General features: G+C 48.2%; 1 protein-coding gene across 1 annotated transcript in view; it reads right to left on the bottom strand.

Annotated features, from left to right (window-relative positions):
* Nucleotides 1-20,208, bottom strand: part of ABTB3 (ankyrin repeat and BTB domain containing 3) — a 353,911-nt gene extending 333,703 nt beyond the window's left edge. The window contains exon 1 of the mRNA XM_084809681.1: nucleotides 18,659-20,208. Within this exon, the coding sequence (XP_084665807.1) occupies nucleotides 18,659-19,892 (1,234 nt within the window). The 5' untranslated portion in view covers nucleotides 19,893-20,208. The remainder of the gene's footprint in view (nucleotides 1-18,658) is intronic.
* Nucleotides 20,209-27,619: the final 7,411 nt, after the last annotated feature.

Below are 27,619 nucleotides of genomic sequence, written 5' to 3'. Positions count from 1 at the left end.
AGATCACTTTCCTGATCAGTCACAGCCCTCAGATCCCATTAGTGTATATGTAAAGTTAGACTTTTTTGCCGCAGTGTGCATCACTTTACACTTGCTTATGTTGAAAAGCATTTGCCATTTTCCCATGGCCAATTCCCTATTATAGAGAGATCCTTTTGTGTCTCCTATTCTGTTTTAATCATCCTAAATAATTTGGTGTCATCGGCAAACTTGGCCACCTCACTGCGCACCGCTACTTCCAACTCATTTATGAACAAGTTAAAAAGCACTAGTCTCAATACAGATCCTTGGGACTAGGGTGTGCAATCTAAATTTGGACATGGGCCCAAATCCAGAGAAAATTAGCCATTCTCAAGTCCCAATGAAATCAATAGGACAAGTCAGTTATGGCTAATTCATTCCCATTGATTTCAATGGAACTTTAGAGAGCTTCGGCTATTGGGTGGTATAGAAATGGAATAAATAAATAAAATAAACTTTAGTGTGATTTTTTAAAGCATTTGGACAATCATCTCCGCAAGTAAACTAGACTGTGAAATACATGCATAATACTGGCTCTAGCCTACAATATAGACATTTTAAGGTATTCTCTTGTAATCACCATTTCCCACAATTATAATAGCTACTCTAAGAGCTTGACCTAACCCTCTTTTTAGAGATTCAAGCCCAGAGTCAGCCAGCTGCCTTTTCTGCTAGTTTATGGACACCTGCACCAGGTGTATGCCATATACACTTACCTGGGATACATCCACACATGTGCCACAATCATATATTTTCATTAAAGTTCATGTTGCTGAGTGGGAACCAGAGAACCTCAGTGCAATCCCCATTTTTGTGCTCCCTAAAGGGGCATCTGGAGTGGATGCTACGGGTACCTCACTTAGAAAAGTTTTAAGCTAGGAGAGGGAAAGATTCTGAAAAGTAAAAATAAAGACCCAGTTTGTATGCATAATATTGATTCTGCCCCACCCCTGTAATTGTAGCACAAGATGAAACATCAACAAGGAAAAAATGCACTTCAATTAACACAGAAAGTTTTTTAAAGGAAAAACAACAGCAAAAGAAAACAGGTTTTGTGGCTATTGTCTTACAAACGTCTGGTCAATCGACAGCTTTTCTAAACCATAATGTCAACTTGGGCAGCCCAGTTGAACCAGAAATGAGTCCTACTCCTACTGTATTCAGTGGCGCAGCCTTCCAAAACATCTGGAGGACACCATGTTGGGAGTGGCTGCCCCATCAGCAAATATGCTGGGAGTTGTCCAAAACATCTGGAGGGCACCAGGTTGAGGAATGCTACAATGGGGCTTACACACAGGTAACTGTGCATAGGATTGTGTCCTTAGTACCTATGCTCATTCTGTCTTCAGGCCACATTCAAAATTACCAATAAAAATTTACCGATTCCTTTAAGTTATTCCCCATCCCACCGTGCATTATGACATGTGTTGGCATAAAAAAACAGACTCCACAATGTTAAAAACCGTCTGCTCCAATTGTCCTCTGTATTTTGTTACAGATTCACAAGCAGTCGTTCTAAAATTGTTAGCTTCTTGATGCTGCTGAAAAATTTGGCAGCCTCTTAGTAAAGGAAGTGTTGCTCAACCCTTCAAGTATTTGCCAATCCCCTCTGCTCTGCATTGCAAATGGCTCAACAGGGTGGGTTTTTTTGAGGGGAGATGCTAATTATCCACCTCTCCTGTTTCTAGCTCTGGTAAAAGAAGAGAGGTATTTAAAGACAAAATTATAACAGCACATGTGGTTGAGCTGGAATTTGAATTCAGCTTTATTAGATATTATTATGAAATTCTCAAGCTTCTACCATCATGGCCTAGAGTAGCTTTCTCCAACCTGAAGCCTTCCCAATATGCTGGACTACAGCTCCAAGCATCCCCTACAGCTGGGAGTTGTAGTCCAACACATCTGGACAGTACCAGGTTAAGGAAGGCCAATAAGATATGTTGGGGTGGGGTTGTTTCTAGAATGAGCTTTCAGATCTTCTCTCAATGAACTTCCTTAAGCTGAAGTCTGAAACAAAGAGTTATCCAAGGTGTCTTTATATGTTCTAGTGGCCGCTATTTACCAGGGGACAGTCACTATTTTAGTGAACCTATCTCCAGGAAAACGTTGTCCCCATTTTGCTTTTGCAACATAATGCTGGGGACACCTTTTGAACATTGTGTGCATGTGCATGCATGCACTAGAGTTCTTTTAGGTTTCAGGCCCCTGCCACAGGTCTCTAGAACTTAAAACTCTAAGAGTGGGGCAGAAGAAACTTGACTGTAGAGCACAAGTATGGAAATGTACATTCATGGACACAAAACACCAGTAGGCCCCCTCCTCTCCATCCCTCCCATAACACAGCCATTGCTGGCTGGGAATCATGGGACTTGCAGCCCAACACATCTGGAAGGCAACAGGTTGGGAAAGGCTCCCATAAGCAATAGTAACCGTTGCTGAATATGTTTGACTTCCAGCTGTTCTATAATAAGTAGTGTGTTGGGTTTGGGGTTAGTCTAAATGACCTTTCAGGAATCCCTTACAGCCTAATGCCTTTGATTGCAAAGAGATTCAAGATCCCTTTCAATGCTGTAATTCTTGACTCCAAGATTTCTGTAAGAAGTACTATCAGTGTGGGTGCCTTCAGCCAATGGCTCTTAACACCTGACAAAAGACCATTGATGGCCAGTAACATATGAGAGCTCGGATAGCCCAAGAAGACAAAGGTGATGGGCAGAGATGACTAATCTTTCTTCCCTCAACTAGAATAGGGCAGGGGGAAACCGAGGTCTGTTTGTGAAGCAGGAAGTTAGTCTGTGCTTTAACCAGTTCTGAAAAGGAGTGAAGAGCTAACTTTGCTCTCTGCAGGAAATCTTGTGGTGCTAACAGTTCCCTAGAAATATGAACCTGTTGGAGCATTAATGCTGCACACACCCCATCTTATGCTCACCCTGTATATATGTATAAATATACTGTAAGCCTGCTGTTACCTCCTTCTAAGGAAACTGAACCCTGGGTGAGCACTGAAACTCTTGAAACATCTCACTAGTTGGAAGTGGGATGAGTCCACATAATAGCACAAGGAGATCCACTGTAAGAAACTTAAAACATCCTATGGAAAATTACACAAAAGGAGACTTTACCCCTTTATTTTATTAAGACCCCCTGTTTCAGAAGCCACAAAGGATGAGTTATTGAAGAGTAACACAGCAGACAGAGAAAATCCCTCAATCATCCATAGTAAGGATGAAGGCTCAGGTCGCAATGGCTGGTGAAAGAATAAGTCTTACAAATGCCCATGTCCATATTTCATGCTAGACAAAGTTACAATGGATGAAAAGGAGAGTGATTCACACTTCCGCCCCTCGTGCGAAGGGGGAAGGGGAGGATACATGTATATTACAACGGGTGTAAAGATGCATCTTCTCAATTTAGCCTTTTAAAATGTGTAGTTTCATGTTTTAACCATTTTTATGTTCTTGTTTTTATTATTCTGCGGTATTGTTTTAAATGACTGTACACCACCTTGATAGCTTTTTAGGAGATAAGGTGGTATATAAATGCTAATAAATAAATGTTGTATAAGGCACCCTGGAAAATTGTATTTGAGATACGAGATATATATTTTAGTCCCCTCATGGCCAGGAACAACAACAAAAAATCTTACACAAACACTTGGAGACATCTTACTGCCCTAAGCCAAATTCAAATGTATCTCCAGGAGGTAAACTGTCCCACCAAATGGTGCCTGGCATGCACCGGCATGTGCTGCGGCTTAAAGAGGCCACGATGGCTTCTTTAAGCCATGGTGATTTTCCAAACTGGGCCGTTGTTTTGGAGAGGTGGCCCATAGTCTAGATGGCTATGTGCTACCTCCAGTATCAGAGACTGTATACCTATTGTCACCAGTTCCTGGGGAACATGGGTGGGAGGGTGCTGTTGCACTCATGCCCTGCTTGTGGGTCTTCCATCAACAGCTGGTTGGCCACTGTGTGAATGGAATGCTGGACTAGATGGACCCTTGTTCTGATCCAGCATGGCTCTTCTTAAGTTCTTATTGTTTACTGCTGTGCAGGTGATAATGTCCTTCCTAGGAGGGCTGTATCATAGGTCTACAATGAAAATCCTACACTGGGGTAGGATTTTGCCCCATTCCTCTCAGTTAAAGTTTTAATATATATTAAAAAATGTCTCCTCTGTGGGGAGATGCACTTCGTGTTCATGCAAGAGAGAACATAACATCTCACTGTGGGGGATATATACAGGGCCAGCATCAAGGACAGGCATGGCTGGGCACCTGCTAAGGGCCCACACCCCAGTAGGGGCCCACTGACAAGAGCCCCCTGGATTTGCTTCCTCTCTTAATCATTGCAACCTGCTTGTTTACCTGCCTCTTGCTCTGGCCCAGACAATGGTGACGGTGAGGAGGAGGAGCAACTGATGCCACTGCCTGTTTGGCCACTGTCTCATGGACTATCAGGCAAGCTGGTGGTAGCAATTATAAGAAAGACAATGAGGAGCAAAAGCAGCTGATGACAATGGTGGTGAGAAGGTAGCCTCACTGAAAGAGGAGGCCCATTGAGAGTGTCTTGCCCAAGCACCTTCTAAGTCTCATTATTTATCTTTGTAAACCACTCGGGGAGCCTTTTATGGCTAATGAGCAGGGTAAAACAACTGTAAATAAATGTAAAAGCTGTGTGGAACCTGTGGCCCTCAAGACACCAGCTCCCATCAGCCCCAGCCAGCATGGACAATGGTGAGGGGAGTTGTAGTCCAACAACGTCTGGAGGGCCACAGGGCCGCCATGCATGTCCTAGACAGAGGTCAGGTGGAGTCATGGAAATGGTGCCAGATCTGGAACCTATTGCCTGAAATGACTACTTCACATTGATTCTTGGTAAGGCCATTCCGGGCTATTACATCTATTTTGCACCCAGAATTTAGTTTCCGAGTTCAAAACCTCATGTATGATACTGTCCTGAAAGGACATACTTTAATGGTGCATTTTATACCTCTTAAGAAAGACAGAGAAAGAAATGGAAAGAAAAGAACTACATGAATAAAAGTCCACTTCTTCCGAAATGCTCTGATTGTGTGTTGAACTGCAGTGTGTGACACACACTTGATTTATATTGCCGCTGCATGCTCCTGCATAATTTTATGCTGATTTTGCTAAAATTAAGAAGACTCGTCAAACACAGGGTCAAAGAGGCAAACACAAACCTTGTTTTTCACTCTTTAGACACAACCCATTATCAACTATTTTAGTGAAGGCTGTCTAGACCCAAAATCTTCTGTAACAACACCCCACACCTCTGTAGGTAGGTTCATCTAACTGCCTACTCCTTCTGAATGGATTTCCCAACCCAGGCAGGAGAGAAAATTTGAAAAGCTGAAAGCGGGAGGAAGGAAGTAGACTGTGTTTCAGGAACTTGCAACCTGACATCTCCTCAAATGCCCTCTTCCCCCTAAGAATGGCATAGGCCACAAATGGGGAACTGGTGGCCCTCCAGATGTTGTTGGACTAGAACTCCCATCATCCCTGACCATTGGCCATTCTGGCTGGGGCTGATGGAAGCTGGAGTCCAACATCATCGGGAGGGCCACACGTTCCTTACAGGTGGCATAGGGGAACTAGCACAGTTTCCCCCTGCTTGAGAGAGGCATCAGTGCTTTTGTAAGATCAGCAGCTATTAACCAATCCCCATACATGTCTCACACTTATATCCAAACCTAGCAACCAACACACCTTAAGGGGCAAAGACTGCCATGCTTAACAGGCCTAAAAGCAAAGGGACAATAATGAATGCAGGTACACAGAAGCGAGCAACAAACAGCACAATTACTGTCTGGAAACACAAGTAAGTGACAGGGCAGGATTTGGGGAAAGCAGGAACACAGGCAAGAATCCCAAGGGATGAAGAAAGGGAAGAAGCAAGGCCCTGGAGAAAGAACAGTGGGGCAAAGTCAGCTGGGAAGAGCAACTAGGGCTGGTACTCAGCCACCCACTCAGCTATGCCCCATCTTGATGCCTGGTTTCCCACATACAAAATTGTGGGAATGCAAGTTGGGGAAGCTGCCTTATACCAGGATTATTTCTCCATCTGGACCAGCATTTCCCAACCTTGGTCCCTCCATATATTTTGGACCATATCTCCCATAATCCTTGGCCATTGGCTATATACAGGCTGGGGTGGATGGGCGTTGTAGGCCAAAACATCAAGAGAGACCCAGGTTGGGGAAAAGTTGATCTAGACCATTACTGCCTACTCTGACTGGGAGCAGCTCTCCAGGGTCTGGAGATACCAGGGACTGGACCTGGGACCTCCTGCATAGAAAAGCATGTGCTGTTGCACTGACCTATAGTTGGTCTCCAGTGAAAACTTGTGACTAAGGGTGCAATCCTATGAATGTTTAGACAAAAAAAAGTCCTACAATTCCCAGCACTCTCCAGCCAACCATGCTGGCTGGGGAATGCTAGGAGATGTAAGACTTTTTTTTCCTGCCTAAACATGCATAGAACATAAGAACGTAAGAACAGCCATGCTGGATCAGCCCAAGGGTCCATCCAGTGCAGCATTCTGTTCACACAGTGGCCAACCAGCTGTCAACCAGGAAACCACTAGCAGGGCATGAGAGCAACAGCAACCTCCCGCCCATGTTCCCCAGCAACTGGTGTACATAGGCATTCCGCCTCTGGTACTGGAGGTAGCACACGGTCATCAGGACTAGTAGCCACTGATAGCCTTCTCCTCCAGGAATCTGTCCAACCCCCTTTTAAAGCCAAATTGGTGGCCATCACTACATCCTGTGATAGCAAGTTCCATAGTTTGACTATGAGCTGTGTGAAGAAAGACTTCGTTTTATTTGTCCTGATTGCACCCTAAATGTATTTATGCTTTGAACATCTTCAAGGCCAGGCATGGCACTTGGAAGTGGGGAGGGTAACTTGGCAGGCAGTTTCAGAGTTGCTTTCCTACAGCCTTCCCCAACCTGGTGCCCTCCAGATGTGCTCGACAACAACTCCCATCATCAATGGCCCTGCTGGCTGGAGAATGATGGAGGGGAAGGCCGCTCATTTGCTCCTTGTTAGGTTATTTGGAAACAGAGCCTCAGAGGATTTTTCTAACTTTCTGTCCAATAGACTTCTAAATACTCCCGAAAGCTGCACAGCCTGAGAGCCCAAGGCAACATTAAATAACTTTTCCTTCTTCTGCAGTGGTGAAGAATTATTTTAAGTCCCACCACTCCCACATTTCGATAAGCCACTCCCCAGTTTTTCTCTTAAAAGACCTACCGAAGCACAGGACCCGTTTTCCTCCCTTGCTTTACATAACGTGTCTAGTTTTTCACTGCTCCAAGTGCAATTGGAGCAGGCCGCTTTAGGCAAGCAATGGAACAGCTATTTGGGGACCTTAGAGACTTTGGACAATGCTGATGATGTGTTCTGAACAAAGCAGAGCCTTTCTTTTAAATCAGCTGCCTGGGCTGGTATTTGTCTGATGAGCTTAGGAACCCCTTTACTTCTGTGAAGAATCATTTTGGCTCTGTCGAGCCGAAGAGACAGGAAACAATCTATTGCATTCTCTTAGCAGACTGGCTCAAGAGATGGGAAATCATCTGACAAGAAAAGCAGTAGGTGCCATTTTTCAGACTGAGCGTTTTCACACACACAAGTCCTCGTGCGTTATTTGCGCGGCTCAGACAAATATTTGCATGACAAGGACACTGGAAGAATATGAGATATTTTAGCTCCCTTTTCATTTGGAGGTGCCAAATCCTGCAATATACAGTTACGCTTGCACTGCTATCAATCTCTCTACTCCAGCCCACATCATACTGTGCTTTAAATATTAACTGATATTTCAAAAAGTAATTTTAATTTAAATCTTGCATATAACCGTTTGAATAATACAATGACTTGGGTCCTGAGTAACACAGGTGGAAGGAAGCTCGTGGAAGGGGGCTTTCCCATCTCCTCTCCTCCGCCCTAGCCACCTACACACACACACCCAAACGCCTTTCTGGAGGATCAGGAGGCACCCCTGCAGGGCCAGCCCAAGACATTTTGCTACCGGAGGCAAAGGACAAAATGATGCTCCCTTGTTCCATGGACTGACACTGAATGCCTGGCTGCTGAATCTTATCTCAACACTGGCAAGAGGACAGCATCCTCTGCCACACCTGAGAGCAGCAGGCTAGCTTTGGAGGCACAGGGCAAGCCATGTGGCACACATGCTTCTCTCCTTCCAAGACCTCGCCTCCAGTTGCTCACCATGCCGCCTGGCCCCTGCTCACTGCCAGCTCAAACAAACACTGTCACGTGGCTCATGAATAGAGCAACACCTGCAGACATGGGATGCCTGGTGGACTGCAGGGCCTGTGCTGGCAGCCTTTCCACCTGCTCGCTCAAGTCAGGGGCCTTTCTCGCTGGGAGAAAGTGTGTGTGTGTGTGCGCGCGCTAGAGGACAACATTCACACGACACACTAACCCACACTCAATGGTTGTGTGTGGGTTGTTTTGAACTGTGGGTTGTTTGTTGAACCATGGGTTAGTGTGTTGTCTGAACGCAGCCAAGGTGGCTTGTTAACCGTGCAGTGTGGCTTGTTAACCACCCTGAACGACCCAGCGACAAACCATGGGTTCTCAAGGTGGCTTGTTCAAGAAAATAAGCCACACTGTATGGTTAACAAGCCACCCTGGCTACGTTCAGGCAATACATTAACCCACGGTTCAACGAACAACCCATGGTTCAAAACAACCCACACTCAACTACTGCGCGTGTGTTAGTGTGTTGTGTGAACAGCCCCAGAGAGATGGTTTACATGATCAGCACTGGCTTCTTAACAGCTGGGTTCACACGACATGACAACCCATCATGGGTAGCAAGCCACGTCGTGTCTTCCGAATATAGGCTGCTTCCCACAAAATGTCTTAGTTAGAGGCGACAAGCCACCATGAAAACCCATGGCTTGTTCTAAGGGTTGTTTAACCCATGATGGGTTGGCGTGTGGTCCAAACCCAGCAGAGCCAACCCATCATGGGTTATGGCGATCAGGCGGCCAGCTGCTCGGCAACAGCAGCAAATGCTCTTCCTGAGCGACCTCACCCAGACCACAGTGACAGCCCCTCCACCAATGCCCAAGCAGCACTTTGGAGAGGCTATTACTCATTCACCAATCCCTTAAAATTATTTTTGGGGGGCCCGAATTTGTGCAAATGTATTATTATTATTATTATTATTATTATTATTAGGAGCAGTTACTGTCACAGTTACTGAGAATGGGAGCCCTGAAAAGGGGATGGACTTAAATCTCTCTTTAAAGGACTTGCTGGAGAATTGCGGAAGTGTGGATTGGAAGTAGAGCACCCCCAAGTGTTAGATCAATATTTATTACCCTGGGGATCACCTTGATAAGTGCGTAAACTTGACCCTTTTTCCCCACCTGTCACTTTCAACAGCTGCCAAATCAGCCTATATGCAGTCCTATCTTGTCAATTACCTTGTATGCTTCATATTGCAGTTCCTTCCCTTTGACATCTGAAACATACAAAGCAATAGGCAAGGCTATATATATTTTTGACAGCCTCAAGTACACACTCGCACAACATGGAGAAACAACAAAATAAAATAATAAAAAAATAAAAAATACGAAGAAATTTGCACAAATTCCTGGGGCTGATTATTATATATTCTGGCCCCATTTGCAGAAACGTCAGGACCGAAAAGAAAAGCCGGGGAACGAAAATGGGTTTGGAATCAGAGCAGAGACAGGGACCGGACAGGCAGACAAGATGGGTTCTGCCACAAAGTCCCTTGGGATACGTGCCGGAGCTGGATGAAGAACCGAGGGGGAAGGAGGGGGAGAACAACCCACGGTAAGCCTGATCATCTGTTGCGCTCACCATTTGTTGTTCCGCAAACAGCCCACACTGTGTAGCTTGTTCCCCAGGGTGGGTTGTCATGTCATGCGAACTCACCCTGTGCATGCTTGTCACATGCCAGGGTAATTTGCCAAAGTACCCTTGGCTTGGTGTGCATGTGTGTATGGAGGTTCATCAAGTGCCACGCACTGGAGGAAAGGGTTAGACCTCCCTTCCTACAGTAGTCTAGAAAGGATGATACTGGAGTCATATTACAACATAGTCCTATCTATGCCTACTCAGAAGTAAATCCCATTGAGTTCAGTGGGACCTACTCCCATTATTGCAGCCTTAAAGCAACTTTTAGCTCTCAGAGTTAGTCGTATTATTCACATAAATAGTGACAATGGCGTTATTCTCTAGCCTTGCCCTAGTTTTCCTGCAGCTATAAAATTGCTGAAGTAAGCAAATGGACAGGATATTATTTATTTGCTTGTTTGTTTCTCTTATAACCCAATCTTCCTTTTGGACGTTCTGCCATCCAGGGGTCTACCGCATTCCGTCCTGCTTGGCTTTAACTACTGTGCAACAGCATAATGTGTCCTCATACCATTCTCTGGCCCCCAAAAGACTAAGACATGGTCATAAAACCCACTACTCTAAACAAGACTGCTACACAAAATAAACATATTTATACTGAGAAGACTTGTTGGTGGGAGCGGGGGCCGTGTCAGAAGAGCAAACACAAACAAACATGCTGCAAATGAACAAATCCCTTTCTGTCGCCCTTTGCAGTCAAAAAGTCTTACTGGAGTTGTAACAATTGGCTTGACTCAGGACAAATATAATTTTTTAACAGCCAATCAATTGGCTGATAAGGCAGTATGAAATGTATACGGCACCTAGTACACAGCCAGTGCTAACAATTACATCTGGCAAAGCACTGGAACAAAATGGAAGATTCTATATAAATTGGCAGAGAAGTACCACAATATAAACTGTTCAAAAATGTGTTACTGAAAAAAACCAGTAAGTTCCCTACCACACTCAAATCTGAAGTGCTACTGTGTCATGTGATAATAGCCACTGGTGCCACAGGGAAAGAACTACAGCTAGGAGCCATCTTCTGTCCCTCACATCAACCGAAATCCAGAGCAGAATCAAGTTTGGCCCCAATTGCTTCCACAAGACACAACATATCACCACCCTGAAATGGGCTGTAGCCACTAATATACCCATGTGTCTCTAAAACTGGCAAACAATGCTGTTGACTGAAGACATGACAAAAGGAGGCCATTTCACAATACAGATGTTGAGACCAATTAACTCTCACCTTCCTGTCCATTCCTGCCTTTTGTCAAAACCTGTTCTCTTCCTTCATCTTTGTCTTGACCATGTGACTAGCCAAACAAGCATCCACCTGAAAGCAAACTGGCCTCAGTTTTACTGAACTGCAATTCCAACTGCAGTCTCCTCCTCCTCCACATTACCTGCCCACCAAGGAATCAACTCCCAGGTGCATCCCTCCGCCCCCATTCCACCTCCACTGTATTCCATCCATTCACTCACTTCCTCCAGGTACCATTTGCAAACACTTGTTCTCTTGGTGTTTTTGTCAAGGTTCAGCAGCCTGCACGTGCACTGCATTTTTTAAATGCTGCACAATTGTACATGCATCCCATTCTTTTTCTGCTCTGATGTACACCTGTACTTACTCAGAAGAGGTCAAATACCAGCTGGAATATCTAGTAAAGTTCTGAGTATATGTTGATCTACCCTGTTTGTCACCAGTGTAACTGGTACTTGCGGTAGTGCTGTGGTAAATTCGGAAGTGCAGGGGCTCATCCTGACAGTCCCCATAACCACCCCCCAAGGGAGTCCAAAAATTCAGGCAGCTGTGTTGATCCATACCTGCAAACCAGATCTAGCAGTTTTCATCTCCACCAGAAGCAGGTCTTTTGTAAAGCTAGTGGGTCTCAATTGCCCATTCAAGACCAAAGCATCCCCAAAATACTTCGCCTTACAACAGAGAACAATATATGGTTGAAGGGAAAATTCATTTCCCCCCAGCTACTGTGAGGATTCCAGGTAAGCTCAGAGGGAATAGGGAATTCAGAGTGGGGTGGGAGATGATGTCACTGCCCCTGCTAATCAAAAAGTGCTGGCGCTGCGTCCTGGCTCCACTACACCACTGGGTATTTGGCACAGTTTACAGCAGCTCAGTTCAAGTACCCCATCCATGAGCACTGGGCTATGTCAAACCTCTCTGCAAGCAAAGGAAGGACTCTTCTCTTCGCTGGGGAGCAAACTGAATAGAATGCCAGAAGCAGATGCCAGCTGGGCCTTGGAGGACACATCCCTGAGGAGTGTGAAAGTCATCCTGTCTGAAAAGCAGCAGGAAGGAGGCAACAGTGCTCCTGCCATGCCCACCACATAGCAGCTGGGCGGGGAGGGGGTGCACATTTGTGGACAGGTGGTGGGAGGTGAGGAAGCAGCAGCAGCCGCCCATATGGCCACATGGGGCAGCAGCCAAGGGGGAGGGAATGCCTGTCACCTATTTAACTGGAAGCCGCCACCCCCCGGTAGGCACAGGTTTGCAGGCAGCCAAGGACATACCCTCCCATTAGGTACAGTACAGGACATTTAGGATCTGAATAAGAGTCCTGCCCTCCACAACCTGCATTAGCCTCCCCCTCCCTACTCTGTACTATTCAGTGGGAGACAGGTGTTATAGGGTGGGGCCTAATTATTAGTTTATTGTTATTTGTTTGTTTGACTTGTACTCCGCTAGTATTGATTAGTACAGTATTATATTGTACATGTATTGATTATTATTTCACACTATAGCTAAAGACCCATCAATTTGAAGGGAAGGGAAAGGATGACGAGTTCCAGTTCTTACCCCAATCTCACTCCTTCTGCCCCATACCTCATCGTTTCATCCATCATTAAAGCCCTGCTCTGGGGATGCCACCCAGTGTCAGGGATGCTGAGCATGTTAAGAACATAAGAGGAGCCCTAATGGATCAGACCAAGGGTTCATCTAGTCCAGCTTTCTGTCCACACAGTGGCCAATCAGCTGTCGACGGGAAACCCACAAGCAGGACATGAGTGCAACAGCACCCTCCCACCCATGTTGCCCAGCTACTGGTGTATATGGGCATACTGCCTCTGGTACTGGAGGTAGCACATAGCCATCAGGACTAGTAGCCACTGATAGCCTTCTCCTCCATGAATTTATCTAACCACCTTTTAAAGCCATCCAAATTGGTGGCCATCACTACATGCTGTGGTAGCAAATTCCATAGTTTTGCTGTACCACCATGTTGTTCCCATGTGCTGCACTTTCATTTTCCCCCTAGGAATGAATGCCAACCAGTATTAAACCTTGCCATGGTAATCCTTACATGAGAAGCAGGCTTTGCCTCCTTTCAACTATGTCCCACATTGCTGTTTGTTTAGTTCTTGTCCCACAGAACTCAATGGGAGCCATTGAGAACTAAACCAGGACCTATAATATAGATGGTTCCATGTCCTGCTTCTTAGTCATATTAGAGCAGGGGTGGGCAACTGTGGCCCTCCAAATGTTTTGGCCTACAATTCCCATCAGCCCCAGCCAGCATAGCCAATGGTGAGAGATGATGGAGTTGCAGGCCAGAACATCTGGAGGGCCACAAGTTGCCCACCACTGCACTAGAGTGTGACAGAACATTAGGAAAGTGGGACAGAATGGTGGGACCTTACACACACACAGACACGCATAGCACCAAGTACTGTATGCACACAGTGCTTTAAAGAGTAACCGAAAAGAGAAGATGTGTCAATGCTCCAATGAGCTTTCACTAAATTTCAACAGCTGGAGAGAGAATAGAAGGGATGGGAAAGGCAAAGATAGTAAAGGATGAATGTCAGCAAATGCGATAACACATGCTGAGGCTTTGTTTCTTTGCTTGTGGACTACACACACAACCATACAAAACCTTTGTTGAAATCTTTCCAAATATAATGGAACAAAAAACAGAAAGGAAAACAAATACAGTGTTCAATATGTTAAACAGCACAATCCCCCCACCCAATAAAATATTCTGTGTCCTTTAAAGGTGTCTTAAAACAACAGGTAAGATGAAGACCTCTTTAGGCTAGCAAAGCGAAGTAGATTCTAGACAGCTGCTTCCATTTAGTTCCCTTGATCCCAGCATTCTGCGTTTGGGGTTGTTTTGATTTTGGTTTCGCCTCCAAGCATATAACAGAGTGTGATCCTCTCAGAGAAGGAGAGACAAATAATAAGGCAAACAGTCAGTTCTCACACTGTACCGCAGCCTCACTCCATTTCTTTTTACCTGTGCTGTGCATGTATCTGAATAACATAATGCTTTCTGAGGATTCTAAGATTTGTTGGCAAGGGAGCTGAGGCATTATGGTTCCTTTATAAAATGACGATGATGATATTAATACTACTACTACTGCTAATAACAACAATAATAATAATAATTCTATCCCAGGGAAGTTGATGCATCATCTTTGTTGCATCTTCTGCCTCAAGCTTTCAGTAAACAAGCAGTGACATGAATGAAGTCTTCCCAGCAAAAGACTGTGTTTCCCAGCTCTCACCATGTAGGAGCTAGCTGGCCAAACCACTGCATATATAACTAAGTTTTATTTCTTCTCTCTCTCCCTCTCTCTTTCTCTTACACACACACACACACACACACACACAGGGAGAGAGAGAGAGAGAGAGAGCTTCAGTTACACTTCTACCATTTCCTGTGGAAAAACAAAGGCTTTTGAAGTGTGTGTATATATACAATATGCAGCCCAAACATATGAGAAGGAAGCCTCTTCGAAAAATATACACAGACACAAAACAGAGCCACTCAGCCAAACACTCCATTGTGAAGCTCACTGCAGATGTTATTGTAAATAATGTCCAGAGATATCCTTCCACCTTAATCTATCTCCCCAGTGCCCACTACCTCTCTTCCTCCCTCCCAATCTGTTGTTGCTGCAGTTCTGAGATAGTGGGGCAGTCCTTATCCTCCCACACACCTACAGGAAAGCCAAGACAGGAATGTCAGAAACGCACCTACCTACCCACCCTCACGCCTCCACCACCAGTCCTTGAGAAACCTGCTCATATTTTGGGAGATGCACAAGAAAATGAGCCCTGGTCCTCATGTCCTCTCCCCTTCATATCCCTAGATCTGTATGATCAAAACCTTATGGCTATCTAACAGCGAAGTGCTTTACACAGAGATGCCTGAAAACTAGTGGGAAAGGGGGTGGTAGATGGAAAGAGGGTCAAACTTCTGCAAGAGACGTTGATGTCAAACCACAGATCCTTGGGCTCTTCATGTTCCACTAAAACTGTGGAAAGGTAGGTAGGTAGGTAGAAAGATAGACAGAAAAGACTTCCATGGAGATTATAGAAAGGTTGATTTTTAAAGAATGATTCCTCCACCCAGCTAAACCCTACCAAACAGTCCCAGAATAAGAAGGATCCAGGAAGCTGGAATGCCAAGGCAGTGAGGCTGAAGCTTATTCATAATTGCCTCAAGCCCAAACCTGCAGGCAGCCACAGCCTACTGCCCAAAGGAACTGCTGGGCCACTAAAAAGGCAGAAGAAAGCTGGGGATGACTTTATAGGGACTTCACCCTGCAGATTGGTGGACACCTCTCATGGGGCTTGTCTGCACATGGGAATGTCTGTGATGCAGTTTTGAATGTGCAGGATGCCCTTTTCTAGCATCCATTCAGGGCTCCACTCACATTTCAATCGTCTTGCCCTTTTTGCATCACCTGTCAAAAGGTGCACTTTACCCGAATTGTGTTACTGGCCCTCCAACCACCACTGTAGCTATAGAGCTGTACACTTTCCAGCCTTGTCAAGTCGAGGAGTGTACTCTTCCAAATTAGCTGGCAGAGGAATGTAGCAACCATTGCAGTAGGAAAAACCAGTGGGGCTGTTAGGGTATGTCAGTTGAGTAGGAGGGCCCCAAATGCAGCAAAGCTTGTTTACCACATTTTGAAGTAAGGGAAGTAATACACATTGCCATCTAAAGAGCCGACCCCCATAAGACCATCGAGTCCAGGGTCTAAAATGACCTACCTGTGCCAGTGAGAAAAAAAGTGGATATAGGGAGCATGAAGTACTTCTGCAGTTTCCTCACTTGCAAAAGAGTGATCAGGTGAATCAACTAGGGGCATCGTGATAAAGATTTGACACTGATAGCTGGTGCTATTCTGAAATCATTTGTGCAAAGGCTCTGATCACCTAAGGGTCAACTCCTTCTCATCACCTGAGCCGAAGAATCCCACCTTTTTGTATTGCGCAAAACCTGCCGTTCCTGGTTGGCTGCACCACATCTGGGAAGCTTGCAAAGTTTTGTAGGAGCCCAGCTTCCCCAACAGCTGCTCCCCCAACAGAAGCTTTGAAAGAGACTGAGAAGAAGACACATGGTGGATTCTAATCAGGTTTGCAGGCATTTACTCACATAGTCCTGTGACAATGTGAGTAAAAGCATACAAGGAAAATAGAAGAAAAAGAGTCAGGAGGATGAAAAAAAAGTCACCTTCTTGAGTCAGGGATAAAGTGAACACAGACAGAATTATCCCCCAGAATTCCTAAGAGAACAAAAGTATAGCCCCCCTGAGCACTGGCTTCCCAGGAGAAACCTTTCCCCATTACCATGCTCAGCAACGGATCACGGAGTGCGGCCACATATGAATCACAGAATCATAGGATTGAAAGGGGCCTACAAGGCATTATATGCTACAAGGGCACAATATTTCTCAGTGTCTGTCTACATTGGCAAGACACTTAGGCAGCCTTCTCCAACCTGGTGCCCTTCAGATGTGTTAGACTACAACTCCCATAACCCACAACTACTAGGGGTGATGGGGGTTGTAGTCCAACACATCTGGAGGGTGCCAGTTAGGAAAGGTTCACTTGAGTGTATAGTTCTTAGCAGCACTAGAGTTCAGCACCAGGTATGATATTTTCCCTTACAAGCAACCCGAGGGGGTATAGGAGTACAAACATATCCAGCATGGATATGACCAGAGGCAAAGCATACCCCTTTCATTACCACTGTGCAGGAGATGTCTTAGGACAGCATACTATCCTTAGCCCTGAGCAATATATGTGAGCATAGTTCACACAATCTTCCTCCTTGAAACTAGCACTGCAGGGAACACACCTCTCCACTGAAGGTGGTTACAGGCATGCAGAACAGCCCTCTCCAATACTGGTGCTGTCAGAGGATAGAGGGTGCCGACTTCCCTAGCACTGTCCAGCAACTCAGCACAGCACACATCTCTCTACAGCGCACAGCCTTTTCCAAAGCCAACCACAGAATACAGCTCTCCACCAAAAATGGGCAGAAAGTACAGCCTTTTCCAGCAATACCACTCACAGCAGACATAAGCTACAGCCTTCTGCAGCACCATGTAGGAGGTCATCTCAGAGGACATCACTCTACAACTTCCCACTACCATAAGTACTACCAATAGGTGCACAGTACAGCTGCCACCATTACAGGCAATTCAATGAGGTCACCACCACCTGTTTAACAGTTCTGTCAGACATACATTCAACAGGTGCATCTTTTCCCTGCATGGAGATTCAGTGATAGGCAGCAATTCACCTGCTGGATTTCTGTCTGTCATGCTACATGGAGGGGCAGCCTTGGGAATACAGCTTGTCATTCCATTGTTACAGATAAGGACAAATCAAGTCAAGTCAATTCATTGTTGATTTAACATTAGCTTCAATGACATGAACAAACACCGGAAATGAGAAATAATATCACAACAGTGCCCACCTTCCAAGAATGTTACTGAACAACTCCAAAATTCCTAAGAAATGAAATGCCATTAATTTTCATGAAGGTAGGTTATGCTGTCCCGGCCGATTCATGCCTACTCAGAAGTAAGTCCCACTGAGTTCTATGGTGTTGAGTCCCAAGTAAAACCAACAGAAGAGTATTGTGGTACCTTCACAATGTAAAGATTTAATATGGCATACACTTTCCTCCATTTCATCAGATGCATTAGCCCATGAGCCTTCCTCAACCTGCCAACCTCCAGATGTATTAGAGCACAATTCCCATCATTCCCAGACAGCATGGCCTTGCTGTCTGGGGCTGATGGGACTTGTAGTCCAACACAGTTGGAGGGTGTCATGTTGTAGTTGGCTTCTGCCATAATCCAAGGCTGGGGAACCTGTGGGCATCCAGATGTTGCTGGTACTCCCATCATCCCCAACCAACATGGCCAGTGCTCAGGGATCATGGGACTTGCCATCCAAAGATATCAGGAGGCCAATAGGGCCCCCACCCCTGTCATAATCAGTTGGTCCTGAAGGTGCCACAAGACACTTTTTGTTGGCCTTGCAGCAACAGACTGATGGCTACACCTCAGGAAGTTGTGAGTTACCCCCAAGCCGCTGCGCATAGGACTGGCAGCCAAGCTCGCACGCTCTGTCCCCGTGCGAGTCATAGTTGATCTTTCCCTCACCAATGAGATGCTCGTTCAGAGGACCCCCCCCCGCCCCGCCCCGCCCCGCGCCCCTGCACGCTCGCGTGTGTGTCTCCTGTCCCTTCTGTGGCCTTTGGAGGTGCAGCGCGCACCACATCTCTCCGGGATGGGCACGCCCGCCCGCCCGCCCGCCAGCGCGCAAAGCCGGCCGCCTTCCCCACGTCGCGTTCCCCTCTCCCCTTCTCCCTCCCTCCCACGCCCCGGCACTCCAACAACAGGTGGGCAGGGCCCGGCGCAGCGCCCGCCCGCCCGACTCACCGCTGGCGTTCTTCCCGCAGATGAGGTGCTGGTACGCTTGCAGCAGCCCCCACAGCTCCGAGTCGTTGTTGACCGTCTGCTCCAGAGACTCGAGCGTAAAGTTTGGCGCTTCGCTGGTGCCGGCGGCGGCTGCCGCGGAGGTGGCGTTGCTGCCGCTGCTGCTACTCTCCCTGTCCTTGTCTGCAGCAGCAGCAGCGGGCTGGAGAGCGGCGGCGGCGACGGGGGCAGAGGGAGCGCCAGGGCCGGCGCTGGAACACGGGCCCCTGTGGTGGTGGTGCGGCGGCGGCGGCGGCGGCGGCGGCGCGGGGCTGTTTTGGTGCTGCTGCTGCGTCTGGTGGTGGTGGTGATGCTGGTGCGGGGGTTGGTGAGCCTGTGGCGGCGCCAAGGCGCCGAGCTGCAGGACTCTGCCGTGGACCTCTCGGAAGAGGTTCTCCACGCAGGCGGTCAGGTAGATGGCGGCGTGCTCGTGGATGCGCACGGCCACCCGGCTGTCCACCATCCAGCGGTAGAACTTGCCCACCGAGAAGGTGAGGCCGCAGCGCGTCGACTTGCCGCGGCTGAAGCGGTCGCCGCCGCTGCTGCTCATGTTGTAGAGCGACAGGGCGCCCAGCGCGGCCGCCGTGCAGCTGGCCGCCAGGCTCCAGCCCAGGACGATCTCCATGGCGCTCTGCACCTCGTACTTGGTGCATTTGGCGAAGCGCAGGCTCAGCCTCTGCGCCTCCCGGGCCAGCCGGACCAGCGCCCGGCTGACCAAGGTGGAGAGCTTGGCCAAGGCATCTTTGGCAGGGGGGCCGCTGCTGAGGCTGGCGGCGCTGCTGGAGCTGGCGGCGGCCGTGGCGGCGGCGGCCCGCCCCGGCCCCCTGGGCTCTTTGCGCTGCAGCAGGAGCAGCGCCTCCGCCTCGTCCAGGCTCCAGGGGACCTCGTCAAGGTCAGGCAGCAGCCTGGGGCAGTGCTGCCCGGCGCAGTCCAGCCCTTCGGAGTCCTCCACCAGGACAGTGTTGACGGTGTCAAAGCTGTTGTGTCGACTGTGCATCGAGTCAGTTAGATGCTGCTGCTGCTGCTGCTGCTGCTGCGCCTGCCAGCCGCTTCCTCCATAGGGGTGCGCCGCGTGGGGGGAATCGGAGCAGCACAGGGACAAGTTGGAGGACCTGACGGAGTCCGCCGCGCCACCATAACCCGAGTCCAGCGTCAGATCTTCCAGCGTCCTCACCACCGTCTTACCTCTCCTTGCCATCGCTGCACTTCATGCTGCACCAACAGGAAACTTTGGGAGAAAGGAGGCGCGGAAGGGGGTGACTCCGGAGCCCGGCCGCTCCGCTCCGCTCCGCTCCTCTCCTCGCCCGGGCCGGGCTTCGCGAGCGGCCTCGCTTGGCACGCGCGTCGCTCACGGCCGCCGCCCGGCGAGAAAGAACGTCCCCAAACGCGGCCCGCGCTGGCGGGAGGCGAAGTCGCCGCAGCCTTCCGCGACCCTCGGTTTCTCCCCAAGCGGCGGCGGCGGCGGCGGCCCCCGCCGGTCTCCTTCCTCCTCTGGTCTCTGGCTCCTGCACTGCACTAGTCCGCAAACCCAGGCTAGCCAAAGAAGGCAAGGGGGAGGCGTGGCTATGCAAAACGCACAGGCGGAGAGCCAATGGGGATGCTATTGTGAGTTTCATTGCTACCTTTCCCCTCGCCCCTCCCCTCCCCTCTTACAGTTTGCGACGGCGGAGAAGAAGCGTCACTTTTTTAAGGGCTCGCCGGGGCCATCCGCGGACTCGCGGTCGGTCGGCCCCCTCCTCCTAAATCCGCTGGGGCGGGGCGTGTTGGAGCGGGTGGGCTTGCTCGGGGTTTTGCTTTGTTTTTGCCAGCCCCTCGCCCGGCCCCGCCTTGGCGATTTCGTTTGGCGGCACTTCGCTAAAAAGGAGGAAGGAAAGAGAACCTGCGGGATAGATTTAGGTGATCCAAAATAGACGTCGGGTTGTTAGAAGGCTCCGAGGAATGAGCAGCGCTTGGCGCTTGGAAGACCAGCCCTCCCCAAAAATGCCAGGCTTGCGTGTATTTTTCTGAAGCAGGTAGTCAAAATAAAATTAGAAGCCGAGATGCATATTTTTTAAACTGCAGCAGCTGCAGATTAAGTTGCAAAGGGCATGTCTCTCCTCTCTCTCTCGCCCGCCCCACTTTCTTTCTCTTCCATTTGCTCTACAGCCCCGAAGTACTAACGCGCCAATGGTAGTAGGAGCCCGAAGATGGCTTGGTGCGGGGGGCCTCCCCTGGGCAGGTGAGGAGCCGCGGTCTGTCTGAGCGCTTTGCCTCTCGCTTAACTGTACGGATGGGGTGGGAGCGGCGGGGGCGGGGGCAAGGTGAACACCACTGGCAGGTTAGAGCAGGCATCGTTTTGACTGGGAACGAGCGAGCCCAGATGGCGCAGCAACATGTACAGGAAAACGAGGAGGATGGTGATGTCGGCGAGCGCCGCGGGTGCGCGGTGCTGCAGAATACTGGATTTGTGCGAGGCCGGCCCCTCCAGCGCCAGATTAGCTAGGCGCGAAGGTCCTGTGCTCCCAACCGGTGGAGCTCTCGCGCTGATGCTGCAGTTATCCATCCCTTTGGAGTCAGGGTGTCAAACATTAGACCCTTTGGGGTATGCGCGGTATAGCCCAGCCAGGACACGCTCTATGGAACAATTCAACCCTTTGGGGCCCACCCAGCCCCCAACGGGGCCACGCAAACCAGAATGACGGCAGTCGCTCCTGATGTTTTATTATTGCTTAGTCTCCCCCAGCCGACTCCATGTGTACCAGTAGCAGCTAGGAAGGGCAGTACTTTTCTTCTCCATTTGGAGATGGTCCCAAAAAGCCACTGTGTAAACCAGCCTTCCCTAACCTGGCGCCCTCCAGATGTCTTGGACTACCAGTCCCATCATCCCCAGCCAGCATGGCCAGTGGTGGCCCAGCACATGTGTCAAACACAATGGCCATACTGGGTGGGAATGATGGGACTGGTAGTCCCAGACATCTAAAAGGTGCCAGGCTGGGGAAGGCTGATATAAACAATGCAGTCTTGGGGTTCCTTAGAGATGGAGCAGTACAATTCAATACATGTATATTCCAAATGTTAGACTGTAAGCCCCACAGGGCAGGGATCTGCCCGTATACTCTGTAAGGTGTCATGCACATTGATGGTGATATATGATGAATGAATGAACACATTTCTTGTTATGTAAGCCCTGTCTGTTAGATGCACAATGCGTGTTTGTAGAGAAAAAGAAGTCAAGTGGTGATGAAGTGCAAAAGATACAATCCCCTTCATGCGTTAATCACATGAAGGGATCTCCATGCAATCAAGGGGCAGTGTGCCACCCAAGATGGCATGGCTTCTCTTGGTTCCACCCAGGACCTCAATGTGTTGAGCGTCCCCCTGTACACTCAGTACTCCAGCTTCCCTTTCTCAGACATCCATACTCCACCAGGAGCAGGGCCCTGGGTGTGGTGGCTCCCACCCTACGCCATGCCCTCCCAACAGTTATCAGGCATGCATCTACACTACTTCAGTGTTTGTTGAAGACTTTCTTTTCAGGCAAGCATTTTCTGACTAATGAGTAAATCCCAGCCACTATTTTACTGATCTATTTATTTGTACTGTATTTCTTTTTCTTTCTTTTTTGCATTTTGTGTTTTAATTTATTGTACACTGCTCTGATCTCTCCTGATGTGGAGCGGTTTATAAGTTTTACAGTAAACAAACAAACATGTGGATGGTGGGGCAGGGGAAGCTGTGCAACCTTGGGGGCAGGGCCAGCAGCACAGCCCCATTGCCCCTTGATCATGTGGGTTTATGCAATTAACTACAGTCTGTGTCAATTCTATGTAAGGGGCTTATAAATGTATAACAGAGATAAATATAGTGATTGTGTCATCCTTCCACTGCCACAGGTAAGCCTGCCAGAGCTCACCCATACAGGAGGGGGCCTATTCACAATAGAAGGGGCCCAATCATAGGCATGCACAGCACATTTCATTAGGGTGTGCACCCAGGGAATTTTTGTTTGTTTTAAAGGTGAACATTTATTGAATAATCATAAAAGACATTATTTTTATTCATCAAACTAAAGAAACTAAAACTTAACTAAACTTTTAAAAATCAACAACTTAACTTTACTTAACCAATACAAACTTAACAGGAGATAATTGATTTGGGACCCTATATATACCTGCAAAAATTAGGGACAATCCGCAGTAAATAAATCCCAGGCCATAGGCACCTTCCCCTCAGCGTGGAGTTTCTCCTGCTGCTGGCTGGGCTGAATGAGATAATTCCCCCCGCCCCCCCGATAGGTGATGACATGGAAACAGCTTCAGCAAGGATACATACGCTCCCTGCACGAAGATTCCAACATTGTAGACACTGTGCTGGGCACGCCTGACATGGCTGCTTATATAGGTCAAGGAATATTCTAGAATAGTCATCGGAGGGGGAGGGGAGGACCAATAGTAATGCGGTGCTGCAGTCATGGGGACACATGCTGCAAGCGAACATGAGCTTCCTATACAGTTCTGCAACATCTATATTACACAATTCAGCACTTATTGCATAATACAACAATCCGTACTTTAAAACTAAAAGAGTGTATCTTGTAATTAAATTAAAATGCAAAGCCACTTTTTTTTAGACATTAGGGTGTGCCTGGGCACACCCAGCACACCCTGTATGTATGCCTATGGTCCCAATAGTAGGGCCGGCCCAAGACATTTTGCTGCCTGAGGCAAAAGACAAGTTGGCAACTCCTCCCCATTCCATGTACAGAAAATTGGACTGGCAGTTGAATCTTACCTCAACGCTGGTGTCCACCACCACCCCTGAGGCAGCAGGCTAGTTTAGGGAGCCCAGGATGGGCTGGGTGGCAGTCATACCTCTGCCCCCCAACACAAGGGAATGGCCGGCACCTCAGGAGTAACAGTTGGGGGACGTCTGCTGGTGCTGCCCCCCAACACCTGCTGCTTGTAGCAGTTGCCTCACTCTGCCTAATGGCAGGGTCGGCCCTGCCCATCAGAGGGCACTCCTACCCGAAGGCAGCCCTGACAAACAGTGTGTTTCAGCCACAAACATGTCACCTGATATTGCTGAGCCAGGAGGCCCTCATCTCACTATTTGTCATAGCCATGGATAGAGCTGATGCTGGCACAGTGGCTGCACAGGAATTCTGCATCTCTCAAGAGACCTGATTGACTGGTTCAGCAGCAGGAACAGATAGGGCACTTTTGACAGACAAAAAAAGAGCCAGAAGTTTATTAGGATCAGGACTCCAGGTTGTCACATTGCTTGCGCATGACAACCAGTGCGAGTGCCTTTTTGGTTGTGATGTCCCACCTTCGGAAGTCTCTCTTTCCTACAGTGCGCCTGGCAAAAACCCTGGTGGTATTTTGGCACCTGTTAAAATCCCATTTGTTTAACCAAGCATTTGCTGATTGTAATGCCTAGCTTAGTGAGACGTTTTGCTTTTAATATGGATGTGTATTTTAATTTAATTATTGTTTTAACACATTTTGTACACCACTCTGGTATTTGCTAATGAAGGGGGGTATATAAATACTTCAGTAAATAAAATAAAGAAAAGGAGGTTGCAGTAAGTCAAGGCATGTGACCAGACGTGCAAGCTCTAAGGCTGGCACTCAAATGAAAAAAGTATATATCAGGAAAAATATCTTTTTCCCTTAAATGTGAAATACCAGCAAACTCCTCCAATCCTTTTAAGTATGAAAGAGACAAGCAAATGTGTTTCTCCACCCTGCCAGTGGAACCAAAATTCTTTGGCAGGCAAGGCCAGTCATGTAAGAGGCTTACTTTCCCAGGTAAAAAAAAATCTGGCAGCCCTTCAACATAAAAATCCTATATGAACAGTATGAGCAAGATAAGAAAGAGCTGGACTAGCTTGAAAGGCTAGCTGGGTGGCCAGTTGGCTGGAGGCGAACCTCTTGGAAAGACAAGAACTGATCTAGTCAGTGGCTGGGTTGCTTTTTGTTTTGAGTCAGTGTTGGCCCAAGACATTGGGCCAGTTCGCACAACATGACAGTCTATCATGGGTTAATTTACCCATGAGAAGCCACAGCACATGCCAACTGCCATTGTGACTATGCAAGCCCCAGTTGGGGTTGCCATGGCTTGTTGTGTCATCTGAACCTGGGTGGTGGTGTTTATTTCAGGGTAAAACAATCCTTGCATAACCCTAAAACAGACCATGGGTTATGCAACGGTCGTTTAACCCTCAAACAGCATGGCAACTTGCACATTCATAATGGGGGATGGCACACGCCATGGTGCCCCAAGCGTTAATTGACCCACAGTGGGCTGTCTTCTTGTCTGAACCAGTTCATTCTGTTGCCTGAGGCAAAGCACAAGATGGCCTTCTCCCTCATTCTGTGCACAGAAGTTGATTGTACCAGCAGTGGACAACACTGGTGATGGGACAGTGTCCAACACCGCACCTGAGGACAACAGGCTAGCTTAGGGTGGGGGCAGTGCTGGCCACAGGGCACATACGGCTCTGTCCTCCAGCAGGGGGAATGCCCAGGGGTACTGCTGTTGCCACTGACCGAGGCAGTCGCCTCACTCTGCCTAACGGTAGGGCCAGCCCTGTTCTGAGGCCATCTTGCTTGCTCGCCATGAGCAAATACCTGGGACCTCTTATAGACCTATCTGCATGCTGCTGCTACACACTGCTTCAATGTGGGCTGGGGGAATGCACAAAGCCGGAAGCTTCTCATGACAGCCAAGTCACACAACCCTCTTGCCACAGAAGCTCTCTGGGCCACAGAAAGGGAGCTGCTTCCATGGCACTGCCAGCTGCAGGAATTGGCACTAGGAAGGGTGCAGGTGGCACAATCATATTTAAAAGTTTGGACTACCGATCCACCCAGCTCAACATGGTCTATCTTGACTAGTAACAGCTCTCCAAAACCTCAGGCCAAGGTCTTCCTGCTGCTCCTTTCACTGGGGATGCCATGGATTGAACCTGGGACCGCATACAGTGATGCACTTTCTCATTGAGCTTTGGTCCCATCCCATTCTTCATACAGAATGGCACTGTAGCCATGGCTGTTGGCACATTCCAGTTATCCCATCTTCTTTCTGGGGCAGAGAAGTGCTTGTGCTTTATGGCCATGTCCCATGGGCATTCCTGATCACACTTCTCTCTCAGGCTAAGGAGAGAATGGTGCAAGAGCCAATGAAAAACACACACATGTGCAATTGGGTTTGGCGATGAAATGCACTATCTTCTTCCCCTGAGAAAACCAGTGGAATGTAGCTGCATATGCAAATTTATATGTATAGGTGCAAACCAAGAAAGCCTACTATTATTTAAATAGAAATACAGTAATCTCACCATAGTGAAGAAGACTGAACAGGTGTCCCGTGTGCCTGCTCAATCTGTTGTCCAGGTTGATGGGCAACTTCAAGGCCCCTGTTCTCCCTTTCTTATGATTCTTTGATTTTAAACCAGACTTGAACAGCACAGCCATTGAAATAGAGGACACCTGCAAATTGAGGACTGTCCTCTGCCAGCTCTCCAAAATAGGGGACTGTCCTGTGTAAAATCCCCCTAATTTCATCAGATTTCACATATGACACATGTAAGGTTGCAGTCTTATGGTTCCCTGGGAGAGCATCCCAGGGGCCATAGGAGCTCCCCATAAGATCTTCCCCTCTGAGGGCAGAAAGAAACTATCTGCCCTCAGAGGGGCATCTGACCACTCAAGTCTACTCTACAAGGCTGCAGAACGTTTTGCTGCTAGCGCTTTCCAGAAATCAGAAGTCCAACATGGAAGAGCACAAAAAGGAGGCATGCTGGGAGAAGCTGTGGGTCTGCAGGTTCTAAGATCCCCCCCCCCCCAATGCCTCTGACATGCCCCCAGAGCAGGGGAAGAACTATGCCAGTCCTGCAGCTAGTGTAGTTCATTTCCCTCCCATTGACATCAATGGGAGGGAAATTGTTTAAGCGATGGTGTAACGTGAATTTTGAAGTGCAGGCTCATTGTGACAGTTCCTATAGCCATGCCCCTAATTAAGAGTCCAACAATCCAGGCAGCTGTGTTGCTCCATATCAACAAAGCAATTCTAGCAGTTTTCATCTCTACCAGGAACAGGCCTTAAAAAAACAACAACAGCCAATGGGTCTCCATTCCCCATTCCCCATTCAAGACCAAGCCTCACCAAAATACTTTGCATTACAACAGGGAACAATATATTGTTGCTGGGAAAATGTATCCCCTGCCTTCACTGCCCCAAGTACTGAGAGCATTGCAGCTAAGCTCAGAGGGAACAGGGAATTCTGATGGGGCTGGCAGATGATATCACTGTCCCTGCTAATAAAAAAAAGTGCCGGCTCTGTGTCCCTGTGAGCCCTGATTCCACTACACCACTGAGTTTATGCAAGAAAAAAAAGAAAAAGGAAGAAAGAAAGAAAACACTGTTCCACCCTCCTTTCTATCCTGCTGATGTGAGTCTGGCAGGGCTTTGGATAAGGCAGTTCCTCTACCTTTGGAAGTCCCTGCTCCTACTGGGAAGACTGCTCTGTCCATGGGTTTGGAAGAAGCTGAAGAGAGGCCATCTTCACAGTCGATTTAGTGTGGCGTGGGAACACTTTGAGGTCATGCACGTCACATGACGTCGTCTCCAATCTGCAGCCATCCAGCAGCGTCTGTCCTGAAAGGCCGCATTTTCGGAAACTCCTTTTACTCCGTTTTTTAAAGTTAAAGCAGCTCCTGGCGCTCCTACTGCTGTGTGCCCCATGCCCCCCCCACCACATTAAATCCTGGGCGTGCCTCTGTGACATGGCTGTGACCTGGCAGTGACATGGTCAAGGGTGGGGCTGCCCTTTCTCCCGCCCCATACCCCCCCCATTCACAGTAGGGGCTTTTGGAGGCCTCCTTTCCTATGTGCTGCTGTAGCCTCTTCGCCTGTTCACAACAAGCAGCCTGCCTTTCTGGA

Source organism: Heloderma suspectum, chromosome 7 (genome assembly GCF_057233095.1).
Source record: "Heloderma suspectum isolate Gila_16-S chromosome 7, 16-S_ref, whole genome shotgun sequence".
Classification (NCBI taxonomy): Eukaryota; Metazoa; Chordata; class Lepidosauria; order Squamata; family Helodermatidae; genus Heloderma; species Heloderma suspectum.
Note: the sequence above shows the minus strand (reverse complement) of the source record. Positions and strands in the feature narration are given on the sequence as shown.